The sequence below is a fragment of the Homalodisca vitripennis genome, unplaced genomic scaffold (genome assembly GCF_021130785.1).
Source record: "Homalodisca vitripennis isolate AUS2020 unplaced genomic scaffold, UT_GWSS_2.1 ScUCBcl_7235;HRSCAF=14834, whole genome shotgun sequence".
Taxonomy (NCBI): Eukaryota; Metazoa; Arthropoda; class Insecta; order Hemiptera; family Cicadellidae; genus Homalodisca; species Homalodisca vitripennis.
The window spans coordinates 1-19,073 of NW_025783351.1; the positions used below are offsets into that span (position 1 = coordinate 1).

General features: G+C 31.6%; 1 protein-coding gene across 1 annotated transcript; it reads right to left on the minus strand.

Moving 5' to 3' along the window:
* Positions 1-5,306: 5,306 nt before the first annotated feature.
* On the minus strand, positions 5,307-16,880 carry LOC124374091 (molybdopterin synthase catalytic subunit 1-like). The gene is made up of 4 exons (XM_046832388.1): positions 16,742-16,880; positions 10,829-10,968; positions 10,382-10,497; positions 5,307-6,332 (listed from the first exon to the last, which is right to left on the minus strand). Exons 2-4 carry the CDS (start codon positions 10,955-10,957, stop codon positions 6,125-6,127), a joined length of 453 nt encoding a protein of 150 aa, XP_046688344.1. The 5' UTR covers positions 10,958-10,968; positions 16,742-16,880; the 3' UTR covers positions 5,307-6,124.
* Between the last annotated feature and the right edge of the window lie 2,193 nt (positions 16,881-19,073).

Sequence of the window (19,073 nt, forward strand, 5' to 3'; positions counted from 1 at the left end):
TTTGTTATATCTGTATATAATTGAAAATTTGAGCATGTTCCTCACTAGATTAAAGGATTTGGGGGATTTGACTAGAATGTACTGTAAAATTGTCAAACTGCTAGGTGGGTTTTCTTTAAAAATCCTGGAGGAACTGGGAATTTGATGCAGCTCTGTTAGATCTTTGGAAACATTGAGAATAGGATACACAATCGTTGTAAAGTTATGACGTGAAATTTTTAAATTTGGGCTAAGGATAATCATCTCCCTGATGGAAAATCTTTGTAAAATTTAACCTCAACATTTCTTAGTTACAAAACCAATAATTAATTTTAACGAGCATCACCCTTCAGATGGAAATTTTCCATAGCCATCTCCTGGACATACATTTTTTGTTTTACTATGACTGGATAATATTTTTACTATATGCAGCAACAATAATATGTTTTAGAAACCTCAAACTACGTACTTAAAACAATTTTTGTTTTTTTAAGTTCTTGGATATTTTTATGTTTCATGATTGTGGCATTTCAAAGTTCCAAATAAACATGATTCTGTCACTCTTTAACCAGCTGTAAAGTTTTAAAGAACAAAACTTGTTTTAGGGATTTTTGAACAATTTGAAATAACTTTTATTATTAAAAATCATGTATCTCCAATATTTCTAGGTGACTCCTAGTCAACATTTTGAAAGATTTATAATATCTCAATCATTAAATGAATTATAGTCAAAGCTAATAACAGACTAATATTATATGAAGAAAATGTAAATCACTACTTTTATCACAAACTAATTTATTGGGAAAATACATTTTAAATGTACAAAATATAAAACATTATATACTATAGGAAATTTATTATATTAACAGTATTGGATGTCAAAAGTAGGATTATAATCATTAATTGATCAACCCAAACACGTTTTAACTCAAAGAAAATAACGTAAAACAACAAGTATTTATATGCAAAACTTAACTACCTAGTCTACACAATAATGCTTAAAAATTTCTGTGAACATACTAACTCAATGTATACATGATCAAGAAAATAAATTAGAAGACTCATACGTCATTATATTTACTGATGATGTCTTGAGTATTATTCTCAAACAAAAATATGTAGAACCTGGAAATTTCTTTATAGAGATAGAGCACCTTTAGTTACTTAATCTACCAGAATTAATTCAATTATGCTGCCAATTAGCTCGTACAACGCAAGATTCCCGAATCAAGGAACGTCGAGCATGGCTGCTGCTTGGATGGGTGACCACTGAGCGATGCTGACTTTGCAAGCAGTTCGCCTGCCCCACCGTTGGTGATGGTTCGGAAGTCACCTTTAAACCGTTGGTTTTACATTAAATGTCAGAGAGGGCTTCTTAGCCCTCTAACATTGCCTGGTAAAATAAGACATCTTTACTTTACTTTAATCCTCATCTTTCTTCTTAAGACACAGGATTGAATAACACAACTCCCCATGATCTTTGGGTAAATCTTGGTTAAACCTTTTCAAGGAGAATTCAAATTGAAAATCAAGGAAACACTGAGTTTTACTCTGTTTGCTATTCAAGTACTAGGGAAGTTATGCTGGGGATTTGGAAGAAAAACACTAATCATACTTCAAACTATGAAACAATTTATTCAACAACTTTATAAAACTACACACAACCCATTACCGCTTAATCAAAACAACAATTTTGTTCATACATTACTAATGGTAGGTTGTGCAGGTATCATTTGTTCTTTCGGAACCTTAAAATAAATAGATACATTTATAAAATTAAAATTATAGGAGCATATAATTCTTGTTAAAAATAATCTATCTATAAAAACACAACATATATGTCAATTCAAAATATAAGTAAATCAATAATTTTTTTAAATCTATAACAAATAATTTATAATTTTAAAATAACCAACAAAATTTACAACTATACTCTTAACAAAATTTTACATACTTTTTACACTCAAGAATAGCCTTACATTAAAACTATGTAAATAAGAGATGATTTTATTCATACAATATATTTTTTACAAACATTGTAAATAGTAAAAATATAAAATCAATTTAATTGACACATCATTTATAATGAACCAAATATGAATGAATTAACAATCGCTAAGGAAACAGATCATGCTCGAAAATTTAAATTCAATTCACTTTCTATAAATGTAAATATACTAGGAAAATATTACAACCTTTGTTCATAATCTTTGATTACAACAACCAAAGTATCACCCAAGCACTTCATAGCTGGTTTCAATGTCACATATAAAAAGTTTATATACAGGGTGCAAAAAAGTACAGGAATACAGAAAACAACACAAAAAACAAAAACAAAAAAGCAAAAACAAAATGGGTGCAGATAAACAGTTCAAATATTAATTATAAATAATATAAATATTATTTCTCTTTGAAAAGTATACATGAAAAGAAACATAATACCTCATTATATTTTTATGCAAAGTGCATTCATAATTAATATGTTTTCTCTTTCTTTGTTGTTGAGTTGTTACTTTTATTTATTTGTTAATGAGATCTTCATTTTAAATGTGTAGCTCTCATTCTAGTGTAATCCTCGTTAATGTTAACCAGTTAAACCCTTAATGTGAAACAGGACAAAGAGGATGGACTTATTCTAATGTTTATTCTCTTAACTCTTTTAAGATATTGGCTACAGTTATTAAATAGGAAGTATTACATGTACACTGGATGAAAACCTTTCAAAGTAAAATTTCATATTTAGACAAAGTAAATATTTGCTTAAATAGTAATACATTAGGTACTGATCATTATATTCTCAGCACAACTATTAGGCGTTTTGGGTACGGTGACTTTGGTTTAAGCCTGTAAAATAATCTAAGTTTAACTCTAAAAGTGTGTAGAAACTATAGTCCAAAGTAGACCATTATGGTGTAATTCTGTTTTAAAAATAATGTTGACTATTTAAATTACAGCAATACCACCAGACACTACAAGACATCTGCTGTGGTGTCTTGTACGCCTATAACTCCCTGATCAAGTTAAGAATCTAAGGTATTTAATAAACAAGAACTGGCATAAGTCCATCTCTAATCCAGAAAAGTACAATATTTATAATAGCATTAGTTCAATAGCACTGCTAAATGTGCCAAAAACACATTATTTCTATACATAATTTAATTGTACTCATTTTTAACTAAATATTCAATTTTGTGTTTTGAGAAACATCAATTAACATAAAAGAGGGGTTTTTTATATGGTTATATTATAGATCACTATTTCATATATTAATATTTCTTATGCCTCACCAGAAGATACAAAATAAGGACTCTGTAACAAAAGTAGTTAAGCTCTTCAGAATATACAAAAAGTCAGCGGAAAAGTAAAAAAGCGTTTATATACAAAAAGAAGTCCCAAAAATAAAACAAACTGCATATGAGGAAATGTATTCTTTTGACAATACAAAAACGCTAGTGTTCTGTTAAACTACTTAGTACAAGATTTGGCTCCGTACATTAAAAAGTGTTTTTATAAAGACTATACAAAACAAGTTACATCAAACGGAAAAAACCAACAGAGAAGAAAAAAGGAGTTAAAGGACTCAGGAAATAAAAAAGGTTCGGTTAGGCTTGTAGAGTATACGACTTCCCGATAGATGATGTGTATTTACATAAATACCCTGAAGAGGATTTCACCAAAACTGACAAGACACAGCGAAAGGACCACATGACATTTTAAGAATCTGTTGAGTGTGGTAGATTTTGGCTTGTCTGTAAGTGAGATGAGTAAATCGGAACACTTCACAAGTGTGAGAATGTTATGCAAATCACCTCATAAGTTGGAATTTCATAGATGAATTTAAAAGAAATTAATTTTGTATAGACTTTTGGGAAAGAGTTGGTTTGTAACTTAAGATTTTGAAGTATTCACTTTTCAAGTCTCCATGTTCATTTGAGAAAATCCTCTGATACCATGAGACAAATTAACATAGATAAAACTTTCCAATCCACTATGCATGTAACTGGTTGCATTCAAAATATGGTGTTAGACCAGGACTGGGTCACTAGTCCAGAGTTAATGACATAAATTCTCACCCTTTGTTTTTTACAACTCTTCCAAGATTTGCTACCATACTCTAGATGTTTGCTTTAGTGTTTTAAATGAGTGACAGGGTAGCTTTAGATTAGCCTTTCAAGTTAAGTCGGGCATTATGGCATTAACTCTTGTAATTGATAGTCTATTGGCTCTCTCATTAACGCTAATCCCTCCTTCCCTAGACTTTCCAGCTGCCTCTACCCCTACACAATACAACATCTAAAACACTCTGAACTGAAAAAAATAAAAAATTTTAATTTTTACAACAAGATAGTGGCATCATTAATTGGAAACTTTTATTTAAGTAAAAATAGAAAGAAATGTTTGTATCTGTAACCATTTAAAAACATTTATGATATGTTATGACAACCTTTTAGACAACCTGTATACTAAAAATTAGTTCAATTATCACCATCAATAAATATATCACTTTCCTTACCACGATTACAACTGCTTATTTCTAGATTTTTTAGTTGCCATTGAATTTTTCAATAATAATTGAAAAAAACCGTAATGGGTTTTTTTACTTCTAAGAATAATGACAAAAGTGTGTAGGCTTCACAATTTTGTACAAAAACAAATTATTTTAATATGTTTTTTCTACGTTTCTCCGTGTATCTACAAGGATACTTAAAGAATAAATTTACCTTAAAAATTACGCAATTGTGTGCCCGATGGGATACACAATAGTCTGAGGTATTTATTTATTGAATCACAATTAGGAAACTCATAGCAACGTGTAACCACATTAGGTGCTTTACGGAAACCCAGTCTATAGCCAATTGGGTACACAACGGCAGTTGTGAAAGATCACATGTACCCGATGGATTACACGTCGTCGTGAACATGCTAAACCTCATGTGCGTGTTTAAGTTTCATATTTAATTTTAAAATTCGAAACTTGATCTAAGGTAAGAATAGTATACAGAAACAAAAAAAAAATTAAAACAACTTTATAAAACTGCAAACAACCCATTAACGACTTAAACAAAACAACAATTTTGTTCATACATAACTAATGTAGTTTGTGCAGGCATTTTGTGTTCTTTCGGAACCTTAATATCATCAGGTATATTTATAAAATTAAAATTATTGAAGCATAACTAATATAGCACAATAGGATCATATGATAGTGAAAAAACACAAAACTAAGAGTATACATTAAATTAAGTGATAAATAAAGCATTTATTATTCAAGTGCAGTCATATCTATGGATGGAAACATAACTAAAATAAGCAATGATTGGTTTTTAAACATGTTTTGCTTGCCTTAAAGACAATTACACAAGAACAAAATCACTTCATGAACACAACTAATTGACTTAACTTTTTATTACAATAACTGTACTGAGTTTATAGACAAAAAGATATCCTTTGGCTGTGAAATAAGCAAACACGAAGAAAACAGCGGTTTGTCACAACTTGTTCGTGAGAGTGAGTAGCCTTATACTTCTTCATCACAACGTGACGCAAAGTAAGGATGAGACTAATCAACAATCAGACTAACTAGAACAAGGTCAACTCTGCAACTCTGCTATACTATTAGTGACATAAGTAAAAAAATTGATTTAAAGGTGGACACTTTACCATGCATTTTTCCATAAGGCTCTGTCAAAAAACATAAATAAACAAACAAACAAATCAACAACATCATTAGCTGCTCATCCTCGATCTCTTTTCACTGAATACAGGCCACGTTTATTTTGTGATTACGTTCACAAAATAGAATGAACGTAATCAATCAAAACACCAAAAATTTGTTTGAATTAATTTTTGCTTTTATAAGTTTTTTTAGAGACAGATACGTTTGGAATTTTCCAGTTATAGAATGGGTTTTTATAGTTTATTCCCATTTTTCTCAGTGTGTTGCATTCCCGGCTTATTCCCGTATTGTTCGTACGACAATTTCTTGATTGAGCTAGGTTGAATCATAACATTACTAACTAAATACATATATATTGTACGAGAAAATATCACAAAACTTTAAATTCTGTATTCATTTAGTGCATGCACCTTAGCGCTAACATAGTATAAATTCTAACAACAGCTTAAAGCTACTCAACAACGTATATCACGATGATTGGTTGCTCCAGGAACATTCCTTGTTCTCCTTCCATGATGATCCGGCCTCAGAATCCTCGTACTCCTCCTTTTTCCAAACGGGAACCGATGCTTTCAGAGTCTCTATGGCAAATTGGACGGCTTGAAGACTCGCTTGCCGATGTGGCGAGGACACCGCAATCACCACACTTGCCTCCATGATTGCCACATCACCTAGCCTAAAGTCATATCATTGAGTAACGATTTTTGAATTTAAAGCACTAAAATCGAGTCTTTGTTTTTAATAAACAGCTTGATAAAATTGTTGTGGTGGCATGAAAAACCTTAAAATAAAAATTCTGTTGAATATAATAATTCTAAACCTAACCATAACCATTTCTCCATAAAAAACGAACATCGCTGTTACAATTGAAAATCACACTATGCTATAACTTTTGGTATTGCATCAAAAGAACAATTCAAGTTACGAGCACCTGATAAGTGCTGAACGCTGTTATCAACCATCACTATTACATTTGGCAACATAATAGCTTTGCAATAAAACAAGAGTGTAATAAAAGTCCCGCACGGGCTTGATAATTCCCGAACGATTACAGGTAAAGCAATAAAACTTGGTACATCAATTACTGCACCTATAAATGTACTTTTTGAAGTAACTACCATTTTGAAGGTCATGAGTGACTTCACAACCAATGAAGGATGGTTTACGAGGAGTTTGGCAAAAAGATTTAATGCAAGCATAGCTCAAGATGTACATTGTTTTAAAGTGTAACGTACACACAAGTGTCCAAAGCCCAATCTAACAATTTTCTATTATAATAACTTTTAGCATTTTTTCAAGGGTTTTTTCCCTTTAGCATTCATCTCTTCTAAACACCCCATTACAATGATGTATATCTTGAGCTAAGCTTATGATAAAAACTCCTTGTAGACCATTCTTTATTGGGTGTCTACTACCTTGAAAACTACTTTATACGTCCAGTATTCATTTACTAAGTATAACTCTCACAAATTGAGCCAAGAAAAGAATATTAAACCATCTAGAACAGGACCTATATTGTAAATGTTTCAAACTTTAAACCAGCGTAATTTTTTTAAAGAGTGAATCCTTTGAGGTCGGATTTGGAGCATTGTACTCTACTAATAAAGACGTTTAATTTGATGTACTACACGACCTATGCTCTCATTTCAGATTTTCTTCTGACTCCTTACGGGCCATCTCCTTTACATGACAAAAAAATGCTAGTTACTTCAAAAAGTAAATTTATAGGTGCAGTAATGATGTACCAAGTTTTATTGTTTTACCTGTAATCGTTCAGGAGTTACCAAGTCAGTGCTGAACTTTTTTTACACCCTTTATATTAGAAACGAAACACTATTTAACAACAGTGTGTATTAACCCCAGATCTTGTGCCGTAGCAAAAGTTCAACATCATCAACATGTTTTCAGCACTTGCAAGCTTTTTTTATTCAAATCACTAAAAATATATGCTTTACCCAAATTACGTATGACTTATGAGTTATAAATAACATTGTTTTTTTGCCAGGAACTATATATTATAGCTGTAATATGAGAAATAGTACTTGATAATATAGACAAATATATATATATATATATATATATATATATATATATATATATATATTTAGTTTTCCGATAGTGAGTGGTGTTTATTTTTTACGTCTTTTGTATTTAATTGTTTTTTTTAGCCAAAGGTTACAGTTGAGTGTCGATGAAGCTTGAAATTTTCTCTGTGAGTGAATCATAAATGGGATGTCCAGGTGGAAGACAAATAGGCTTATGTCTTTAAGGAAGTGTGTAAAATACTGGAGTTCTAGAAGAGTCCAAAGTTAGCAAGCTGATTTCTTAATAGGACAAGCATTGAGTTCAGCTTTTTATTTTCAAAAATTATGTAATTCGTGTTAAATTGTTCTGTTGGATCTTCTAACAATAATTTATATGTCACAGAGTTGTCTTTCAGCCTTTAATGTAAAATCAGTGATATTTTTAATATAACAAAGAGTTGCTTTTGACTGAAGGTAAAACTATTATTTTTGTTTGTTTGTTTTTTTAATGAATTGATAACTTTTCTTTAATAATAATCACATTTTTTTAAGGAAATCAACAAATGCGTGATTTGCCACATTCAAGATTATAGTAATATTAATACCTTTCCATGGGAACTAGGAGATTCCCACCAGAACTGGCCTTGAAATTCATAATAGATTCATTTATATTAGACTGAAATAGAATTTGGTTTTTAAAAACATCACATTTTTTATGTTGTTAACTCCACATTATAAGGTTATCTTTATGTTAGAATAATGAAACGTGAACTAAAACCCCTTTTGAAAATCATTTTATTTCAGACCCGTGTTTCAGTGTAAACCATCTTCAGTTAATTTATAGTTCTTTTACTTATCACAAACATTGTTCATTTTCATTTTATAATTACAACAGATAAAACTGTATGAAAGGACTACCTAGACATAAATTCATAGATAAAAGTATTTTTCATTCTATTTCAACATTAAAGGAATCATAAAAAAATGTTCAAATCAGAATATGAAGTAAACAATTCATTTATTAGCTGTGTAATAACTATTATTCACCATTTTTAGAAAGACAATTAACAAATTTTATTGACTAAAGACAATGCAGTTCTAAAGATGTTCAATTCGCTACACACGAGTTACAGAATAAGGCAGTCTACTGATAATGATAACGTGCTATCACAACTATAAAACACACACTTTCTCAAGTGTTCCATCTTGAATATAATTGTTTACTTCACCCATGCAAGCACATCCTTCAATGCACTTGTAATTACTACTGTGATTGTGATTTTAGTTAATTTTGAGAACCATAGATGATGTCACATATAACCATGACCTTCTCGAAAGACACAAAACATAACCTGATCTAGTGCTGGATCTAGTTGTCGACGACCCCAGGAAAGTTAAAATCCTAGTTCTAGTTCAAATGCATTGATGAACTTTTTTGTTCATAAATGCATATTGAAAGAAAATGTCTATTACCATTTACACAAATTTAATAAATACTAAAAGTTTATAAATTACAATAATAAACCCTTCAATCACTTTGTATAGAATTTATTTGTACAATGTACATTTTGAACTCAACAAATTCATCATCAGGTACTTGTAGGTTAAGGTAAAATGAAGTAAATAAATAATTGAAACCAAATTGTCACGTGTTTACTTAACTACCTTGGCGGCTAACTTTTTGTATTTAATTTTATTTATAAATTAATTTATATAGTTTAAAGTCTATTGAATAATACACTTTTTGCTAGAAAATCTTTAGTGCCAAAATTTATCCTAACATAAATTATTATCAATTTGGGGGGGGGGTCCAGACAACTTATATTTTCCCGTAGTGGACAGAGAGTAAGGCCTTATTTTGTTCCTTAAAAAGTTTTTGACTCGTTTCTTTGTTGAGAATGATCTTTCAGCAGTACATCAGTAATACTGAATTATTTAAATAATAATAAATCGTTTACTAAAAAAGTAAATTTGGGGGGGGGCCGAACCCCTTGGATCCCCTTGCTGGCTACGCCCTTATTAGTATTTATTTTGTATTTTCATAAGCCAATTTCAATGGCCAGTTATTGTATACACATTTCCTTGGTAATTTAATCCTTTCAACCCTTACACAGTGTCAAACCTATAAATCATCAAATGAGGGTTACTAAAATAAATTTAAAATTTAAAACACATCCGATTTTTAAGATTTAAAATAAACCATCACACTCACACTTGATATTTTGCGTTGGTTATGTAATGTAGATCTGTTATCCACAATAAGTTCAGATTTTGAAGATGGCTCACAAATGTACAATAGAAACTAGTTTTCACAGTTACCTGTTGGTTACACTAACCTCTCTAACTACACGGCGCAATTTAAAGGTGTACAAGAACGGTTACCAAAAGAATGAAGGGATGGAATTTTGTATTGGAAGCAGGATTTCCAACTACCCCACCAACATGGTATAGACCGAAAGTTCAATGGTTCAGACTTCATATAAATCTGACTATTGATCACCTCTATTGGACTTATTCATAGTTACAGTTGATCTTAGCAAATCAACCCATTCAGATCAGACATTTCTCATTCACAATAATTGTGATGAGTATAATTATTATACCCATCACATCATCCAAGTCATTCATGTACTCGTTTTTATACCTAAAAATTTACGTCAGTGTCCTAGTTGAAAGCTGATAGTTGAGTTTCTTTATTTACCTGTGGTATATTGCGATGTTCTCTACGTCAGGCCATTTCTTTCTGATCTCAGTGCAGACCCGCTTTAGCGCCTTCATTGCCATTGTGTCATACGCCTCATAGAGTAACTTTGACACCTGAAACATTATTGAGAGTGTGTTTTGCTTGCTGGTAATCTACATTAAATACTAACACAAGTAGTGAAGTACGTATGGACAGTAAAGTAAAATTTGTCAAATAAAAAATATCAAAACAATAATTTGAAAACTTTTAGAATTTGTCAAATTATTAAGCTGAATTTATTTGAAAAAATGTTCTTTAGTGGAGCTGATTTTAATATAAAAATTGTATTATGTTATCTTGTTGAGTTAAATTCTTCTCTTTTTTACTAAACTTTTTGTTAATCTAAAAAATTTGAGTTTAGTAGTAAATAGAGACCGTGTAACTGTTGTTTTAAAAAGAGCTTACCTTAAGACCGTCGAAGTTGTCTCTTGTAGTTCCGATAAAGAGAGAGATTGCACCACATTTCGGAGACTTCACTAATTCAGAGATTTCATCTACACTCAGACGAGATTCTACTAGTCTAATGTAATCCATTGTAATCTACCCTGTAAAAGAAATTCTTGATTACTTCAGGAAAACATACTTAATATTTAGAAACATAAAGCTTTTCACCTAATGTGTCAATATATCAATGTTATTTTGCCCCTGGAATACTAATTATCTAACTAGACAGTGTTTCTGGCCACTTATCCTTAATATTAAAAAAATGTATTTAATTCACTTGATTGTTTGTCTATTTGAAAAATATAAATTTTGTAATCAATATTTAGTAATGTTGGTTTGTTGTTAACAATGAACCTTTCAAATTAAAAGCCTTTGTCAAAACTTTGTCATGTATGTATGTATCAACATTTATAAACTTAATTCAATTGTATTAATTAAAAGAAGCAACCTGAATGATTATGAACCTAACATTAATCTACAAAACTTTTTCCTAGTCTAGGGATTATGACTGTTTTTAGTAAATGTGTATATACTTGAAACAATTATAACGGTAATAAATAAAAGCAATATACAAAAAGTTTGTGATTTCCATAAATATAATACTAGAAACAGATATAATGCTTTTAACCAACATAATTTACAATTATATATAAAAATAGTGGATATTGGAAGTTTTGTTTAATACCTGCTAATCCCAAAAGAAATTAAAATAGTAACTGCTAAAGCATTCCAAAGAAATTCAAAAACAAAATTGATAAGTTTATCATTTTACTTATAAGTTATGTACTCTGAACTTTGTATCAAAAAAATTAATTTACTTCACTAGGATTTTAGTTAGCATTACACTACACACACATTTCAATATAATTATAGAATTGACGCTTCTTAAATATTATTTTATTACCACCTATTGTTTTCAACAAATGACAAATTGTGCATATTGTACACTTCATTTAAAAAATATGTTTTATCTATTGTTTATCTCTAGCTCAGATCAATGGCCTTGACAGTAACTGCATTGTGCAATAACAATGTTCTATAATGAACTCTAAATGGTATCTTTCCATTCATCCTCACCCAACCCAAAAACGTAATACAACACCCACAAATTGTTTAGTTTCACTAAGCAAAACACTATCATTGTTGTATATAAATAACAGACACAATGCATCTGGACAAAATGGCCTGCCTTCCTCTTGAAACTAACTAAGAAGCAAAATATGACCTGTCTGGAAATTGGAAAATATAATTCAGTAAGATGTGCAAATAATATGCGCAATACCGAAAAAGATTAAATATTGATAAACCCAATGGGACTATTTGGAATATAACCTAAATTTAAAAAATGCTAGGGTCGGTCGGGGTTAAAATGGGTATACTGGGGTGAAACGGGTATAAACATTATTTTAATATTATAAAACTTGAGTTATTGATGTTTTTGGATCAGAAAAAAATACCATAAATGTATAACATCATCTTATATGATATTATACTGAAAGTGAGTTGGCTAAACTGCTGGTAGCTTCTTAAAATGAAAAAAAACATATGTTCACAGGAGTCAGTGTAACCAAGACAACCTAACTGATGACATTGTTAAAAGTTAACCTAATCAAATAGAAGTTTCAAATTCAGGTATGTATACATTACACATATATACTTTAACTTTTAACTTGTTTAATGTTTTAAAGTTTAATAGGTTTTATGCTATTCATAATTTGTTAACATGGGGTAAAATAGGTATAATATTTTAAAAACTGAAAAACTAACCTCACTTTTTTTGTTTTAGATCATGCCACGCACATACATAAAGAAAAAAAACCCAAAAATATGATGAAGATTCTTTGAAGGAAGCAGTAAAGGAAGTTGACAATGGAAGCTCAGTATATGCTGCAGCAAGAAAATATAACATTCCTTATGAAACCCTTCGGCGGTGGAGTGAAAAATCCTCCTAAAACTCCTGGTTCTGGAAAGGCAACAGTGCTATCAAAAGAAGAGGAGAACTATATTGTGGAGGCTTTATTGTATGCATGCAAAATGTGGTTATCCACTAGATAGAAAAAGACTTGCAATATATGGTGTGTAGCTATGTAAAAAAATCAGTGGGTAGAAAGACGCCATTCAAGGACGATATGCCAGGGTATGACTTTTTTTAAGAGGGTTTGAAAAAAGGTGGGCACATCAACTATCAAAACGGAAACCCGAAATATTAACAAAAGCAAGGGCTGAAGGACTGTCTCAGTTTGTGGTAGATGAGTTTTTTTAAAATTTATGAGCAAGTTCTTGTGGAAAATGGGTTAGAAAATCACCCAGAACGTATTTTCAACTTGGACGAAAACTGGCCTAGGCACAGATCCCACTAAGGGTAAGGTCTTTGTCCCTAAAGTGCAAAAGTGTCCTATTCAAGATCAGGAGGAGCTGGCAGACTGCAATACAGTGTTCTTTTTGTAGCCAGTGCATCCGGTGAACGCTACCCACCTTGTGTTGTTTTTAAAGGACAGGGAGATTTGCAAAGTACTTGGGTTCAAGGAGGACCGCCAGGTGCACTCTATGGAGTCACACAGTCTGGCTGGATGCAAGATTTCATTTTTGAGAAATGGCTCATTAATTTTTGCAAATCAGACAAAAAATCTTGAAAAACCAGTTCTTGTCTTGTTTGACGGACAATGGAAGTCACTTGACCTATAACGTAACCCGAGTGGCAAGAGACAATGACATTATTCTTCTGTGTTTGCCCCCAAATACATCCCATGCACTTCAGCCATTTGGATGTTGGGGTATTTGCTCCTATGAAAAGTGCGTGGAGAGAAATTTTGAAGAACTGGTATCGTGAATCGCGGCTTAAAAATGTTGACAAGGCTGTTTTTCCAAGTCTTCTAAGTAAAACTGGTATCGACTTCATTCAAATCTGAGCACATTATTGGTGGTTTTAAGGGCTCTGGGATCTATCCTGTGAATAAGTCTGTTTTAGAAAAAAGATTGTTTCAGTACAACCAACTAGGCCAATGGACTTACAAAGTGGAAGCACAACCTAAGCAAAACTCCATCGAAACACCCAAAGACATCGCAGAGGCACCCATTGGCCGACCAGAACCCACTGGATTAAAGTTAGCTAAATCCTGTACAAGATTTACCCGGCCCATCAAGTTCTGTAGCAGGCCTACCTGAAATTTCTCCTTCACCAATGAAGAAACTGAAGAGAAGCAATTTTAAGTACATTGTCACCTGAACAGTCATCAAGTATAAAAGATGCATTGAAAAATTCTAAGACAAAAAGGCGACGAGTTCAAGGAAGTTGTGGTGAAGTAATGACAACAAATGAAGTAATGGACAGACTGAAAGAAGAAGAAGGATGCCAGAAAAGAGAAAATAAAAAGTAAAACTAATAGGCCTAAACCCATTACAGCCTTAGGAAAAACAATAAAACAAGAGCCTGGATTGGTCCAAGCAAAGCCGCAAAAAAAAAACCTAGAGCTACTAAAAAACGCTTATTTGATACGGCAGAAAGTGACGATGAAAGCAGCCTACCTAAAAACGTAAAAACCTACTGAACCCACTGTAGGATCATGGGTAGGTATAAACTACCAAAGTGAATGTGGCACGGTTTGTGAAGGAGTACAGGGGACAAATTACTGCACAAGATCTTCGCAACAAGGAGCGATATTCCGTAAAGTTTTTGACAAAATGCAAAGGTGAAGGAGAGCGTTACATTTTTCCTGATAAAGAAGACATTGAGTGGGTTGATTTAGGACAAATTTCTAATGTTTTTTCTGTACCAGATTATAATGGAAGATTTTTTCAAGTTTGTGTGAAGTTGCCCCTCTCAACGAACTGTTTCTATGTTTTAATTTTTTAAATAAATTACTTGTCTAACTGATATTTTTAGTAATAATAAATTTTTTGTGACCAAAAATATTTCATTAGTTATTTTTACTGTGCCTACTTTACACAAATACTGGGGTAAAAATAAGTACAGCACTTGTAAATTATTGTGTTTTACTATGAAAAACATTTACTATACCCGTTTTCCCCCAAACCATGGGGTAAAAATAGGTATACTATAAAAAAAATAATTACTTTTTATACTAAATAGTTTTATTAACTTTTATTACATATTAAACTATTCTAAGAGGTCACAATGATAAGCTGGAACCTGTAATTATTTGTAATTATTTCAAGAAACTTTTTAAAAGGCCTTAAAGTTAAAAAGAGCATGTTTTTGTACCCATTTTACCCCGACCGACCCTATTAATTATTGTGCAATATATGGCGTGATTAACTAAAGTTTTTTTTTTTTGAAATAACAATATAATATTTAAAAAGAAATTATTTAAAGTAATTTTAGATCGTTTAGGGGTAGAGTACGATAGGCGGACCCGGTTTTTTTAAATATAGAAATTACTAAACGATATTTAATTATTATACCCATCGATATATTCAACCAATAGTACCGTAATTCATTTGAACAATAACTAAAATCATCTGCACTAACTGTACACACATTTTCATTCTACACAATTTGTTCTATAGGTAACTTATCTTAAATATAAGAAGATAGTTATATTTAGAAAACTATGCAAAACACTAAAAGGTAATTTTCTGTGTCTTTCTCAGTTTCAAAATTTTTGTTACTTTTTTTTTTTATTATTTAAATGACATTTTTCATGTCAACTGTCTTAATGTTTTTTTTGACGAATGGTTATGGTTTTTTAATTAATTATGACAGTTACTTAATTGTTTATACTATTTCTATTAATTTGAAACGTGTGACTTTAATTTTATAAGTTGATATTGATTGATAGATATCTTACTCGATATAAAGTATCAATGATTGTAATAAGCGATATAAAAACCAGGTTCGCTTATCGTACTCTGCCCCGTTTTAGATAACATGGTTAAAATAGTTATAATAATAATAGTTTCAAATATTAGGTGACGGAAAACAGAATAAAGTACCGGAAAACTCTTCACTTACTTCCAAATGCAGTTGGTAGACCTATTCTTCCAAGCTCAAATTCCCACAAGAAAATTAAACAACCTTGATAATTGTAGACTCTTGGAGCAATTGGAAATTCTTTAAATATTATTAAATATTAATAAAAACACAACTTTTCCAAATGTTTTTTTTTTTTTTTTTTTTTTTTTTTTTTTTTTTTGGAGTTGCCTGAAGATGAAACCTTTGGTTTTGAAAGGCCTCGCCCGAAATAATAAACAATTTGGAAAAGTAGTGTTTTTATTAATATTTAATAACCTTGATAATATTCCCTTCCTTTAAACCTACCCCTTCTTATTTTGTTATCCTCCTTCACCCAGAAACTCCAATTTCCTCTCAGTTCCCTACATCTATGAATAGATATAACCTAAAATTAAAACCTGTTAATAACGTTTGTGCAATATATGGTTAATAACAGAAAAATTATTTCTGGAATGTCAATATGGTTTTACTTTAAATTTATTGTTAAAAGTGCTTTTAGATCTTTTTAGATAACGCAGCAAAAGTAAACCCAATCAAAACAAAAGTAAACACAATCAAAACGTGTTTATGAAAACCCAAAAATCAGTACATATAATGTATTTCTATTAGTAAATAGTCTACAACTTTTAACTAGTTAATGGCCAGACTTATATAAGAAAGTTGATTTGCTATAAAGTAAATAAAAAATATAGTATTACAACATAAGTCAACAGGTGTTCCACCCACAAATTGACTACCCTAGATAGTATGCTATGACAGCTGATGTCCCAGCTAATCCCAAAAAGTTTAAAAATGCAAATTTAATTACCCTATTAACTAATGCATTGTTTTATTGATTTTTATTTGACTTATAATCTTAAAAACTAGAACCTGGCTAAAAAATTAGAACAAACATACATTACCTCCACTTAATGGTGGGATTACTGCAATAATATCTCCTGATTTCAGCAATAGAGGTGACTCTTTAATAGGATACTCTTCATTCACAGCTAAAATAATGTTTTCCCTAATATCATTCAATGCAAACTTATCAACAACTTCCTCCAAAAGATCCGAATAACCTATAACAGAGTCTACAGTAAGAGTTCCCTCTCGATTTCCAAATAATTCTTTGGCTTTGGCAAATAATAAAACTGTTACAGTCACCTCTTTCATATTAAAATGTCATCAATGACATAATATCAAACACATTGGATAGCCATTAGAATAATAACATAATGTTAGTGTTATATAAATATAACCTTGAATTACACAACCTTCTCCAAGGCCCAAGCAGCCGGACGAGGACACGCATATTATATACCTTGAATCAGTGTAGCCAACCTAATGTAGACTATCGAGAGTATTCCCTAGAAACGCAGCTTAAAATCATAATTATTGTATGTTACATCCATTGAGATTATAGATAGTACCTTTAAAAATTAAAAACCTTCATATGCCAATATCATTTTACAAAATGAGTATTTAAGTGAATTATTTACCGTGTTATTATTACATAACTAGTTTTATAAAGATTTGTTACTGTTATTGCAGTTTGATATTGTAAATCGTTGTGGCTTGTTACTTATGTATTTGTTTACATTTTTACGTGCTTACTGCCGACTATTGGTTTGTATGTACTATGTATACTTTGCCATCTAACTTGCACTTTTATTGTAAAAAATGGTTTGTACCTATGGAAGAAATATACATTTCTGGAAGAGTGGGTTAATGTAGTAGAGGAGTCAGTTCAACAGCCGTGGTACATGAGATTTTCTTCACTTACAATACTATACTTGATTTCGTACAATAGATGTCGAAACGATGAAAAAATATTTAGCTTGATCTCCTTTGTTGGCAAAATTTTTGGATCTCTTGAGACGTACATGATTCCAGATTTCAAGAGTTAGGTATATTCAGCGACAACGTGGGTTTTAACTTCATCTAATTGTATCAAAAATGAAGAAGTAAACATCTATTAGATTCTGAAGTAAACTTCACTATGGACATTCAGCTTTAGTACCAAACAGCCATTAAATGTGGACAACAAATTAATGAACAGTTGACAAAAATGTATACGAATACAATGATCAGATATTTAACATTAGACTAAATGTAATACTACGTAATTATATAATTCTCCCCAACTCCAATTGTTGACGTTCTGTTCGTATCCTGGTGATATCCGGGAACTCCGTTGTCGGGGACTACAAATTTGAGAACAGAACGTCTATTTAGAGGGGAATAAATTGGAATAACGTGTACAATGGAGGAATTTTCTGCATCGCACGTATGTCAGGAGGTTTTCTTCAATCACTGACTCGATCTCTTGATTTCCATGTGACTCAAGATCTCTCTCTCTCTCTCTCTCTCCGCATTGCCCCCGTATTTAGCCTATGCTCAAAACCATCTAGTACGTCACTAACCAGGTGAGACACTGCACTCACTGTGGAAAGGCCTTTCCTAAAGCCATACTGGGCATCCGAGATCAAACCACTATCCTTAAGAAACCTTTGGAGTTGGATCTTAATAAGAGATTCAAAAACCTTCCCAAAATGGAAATATTAGAAACCGGCCTGTAGCTCTCTGGTAGAGACCTATCTCCCTTCTTAAAAATTGGAGTGTCCCGAGCAACCTTTAACTTACTGGGAAAGACACCTTCATTTAGACATGCATTAAAGCAGGCTATCAAAGGCAGCAAGATATACCCAACCACTGATTTTATAAGGCTGTTCGATAAAGAATAAATGTCCTTACTTTTACTGTCCTTCATACGCCAAACCGTGTGCAAAATCTGGTTCACCGTTCTAGATGTCCACTTCTAGTCTTCCACTGGAGCATTAGCTCTTCTGGCCATGTCCATCGGATTGAAGTGAGCAGCCAGAACATTCTTGAGGGCCTCTTCCGCAACACTGAGGAAATATTCATTAAATTTATCCGGTTTAACCGAAACTGTCGTTATATTTGTACTCAACCTTTCTTGTCTAATTACTTTCCGGGCAGCAGAGCACTTGGTAAATGTTGGAAACAATCTAGATCCTATAGACTCTACTCAAATCTCATTTATACCATATGTCCTATAGGTAGCTTTAAAAGCAGTACATTTGCTCCGAGATTGACAGTTTTTGAGCCACAAAAGTAACATTGGTAAGATTCAGATGAGACATAAGGCTTGTTAGAGTTACTCTTGAGCTGGAGGTAACACTGCTAACAGACTCATGATGTGATTGATTCTTTGTTGCATGTACACAATTC

Coding starts and splice junctions, on each gene's coding strand:
- LOC124374091 (XM_046832388.1), bottom strand. CDS start 10,957: ATGGATTACATTAGACTAGTAGAATCTCGTCTGAGTGTAGATGAAATC. Junction 10,498..10,828: donor ACAACTTCGACGGTCTTAAG/GTAAGCTCTTTT, acceptor ATAATGTTTCAG/GTGTCAAAGTTACTCTATGA. Junction 6,333..10,381: donor AACATCGCAATATACCACAG/GTAAATAAAGAA, acceptor ATATGACTTTAG/GCTAGGTGATGTGGCAATCA.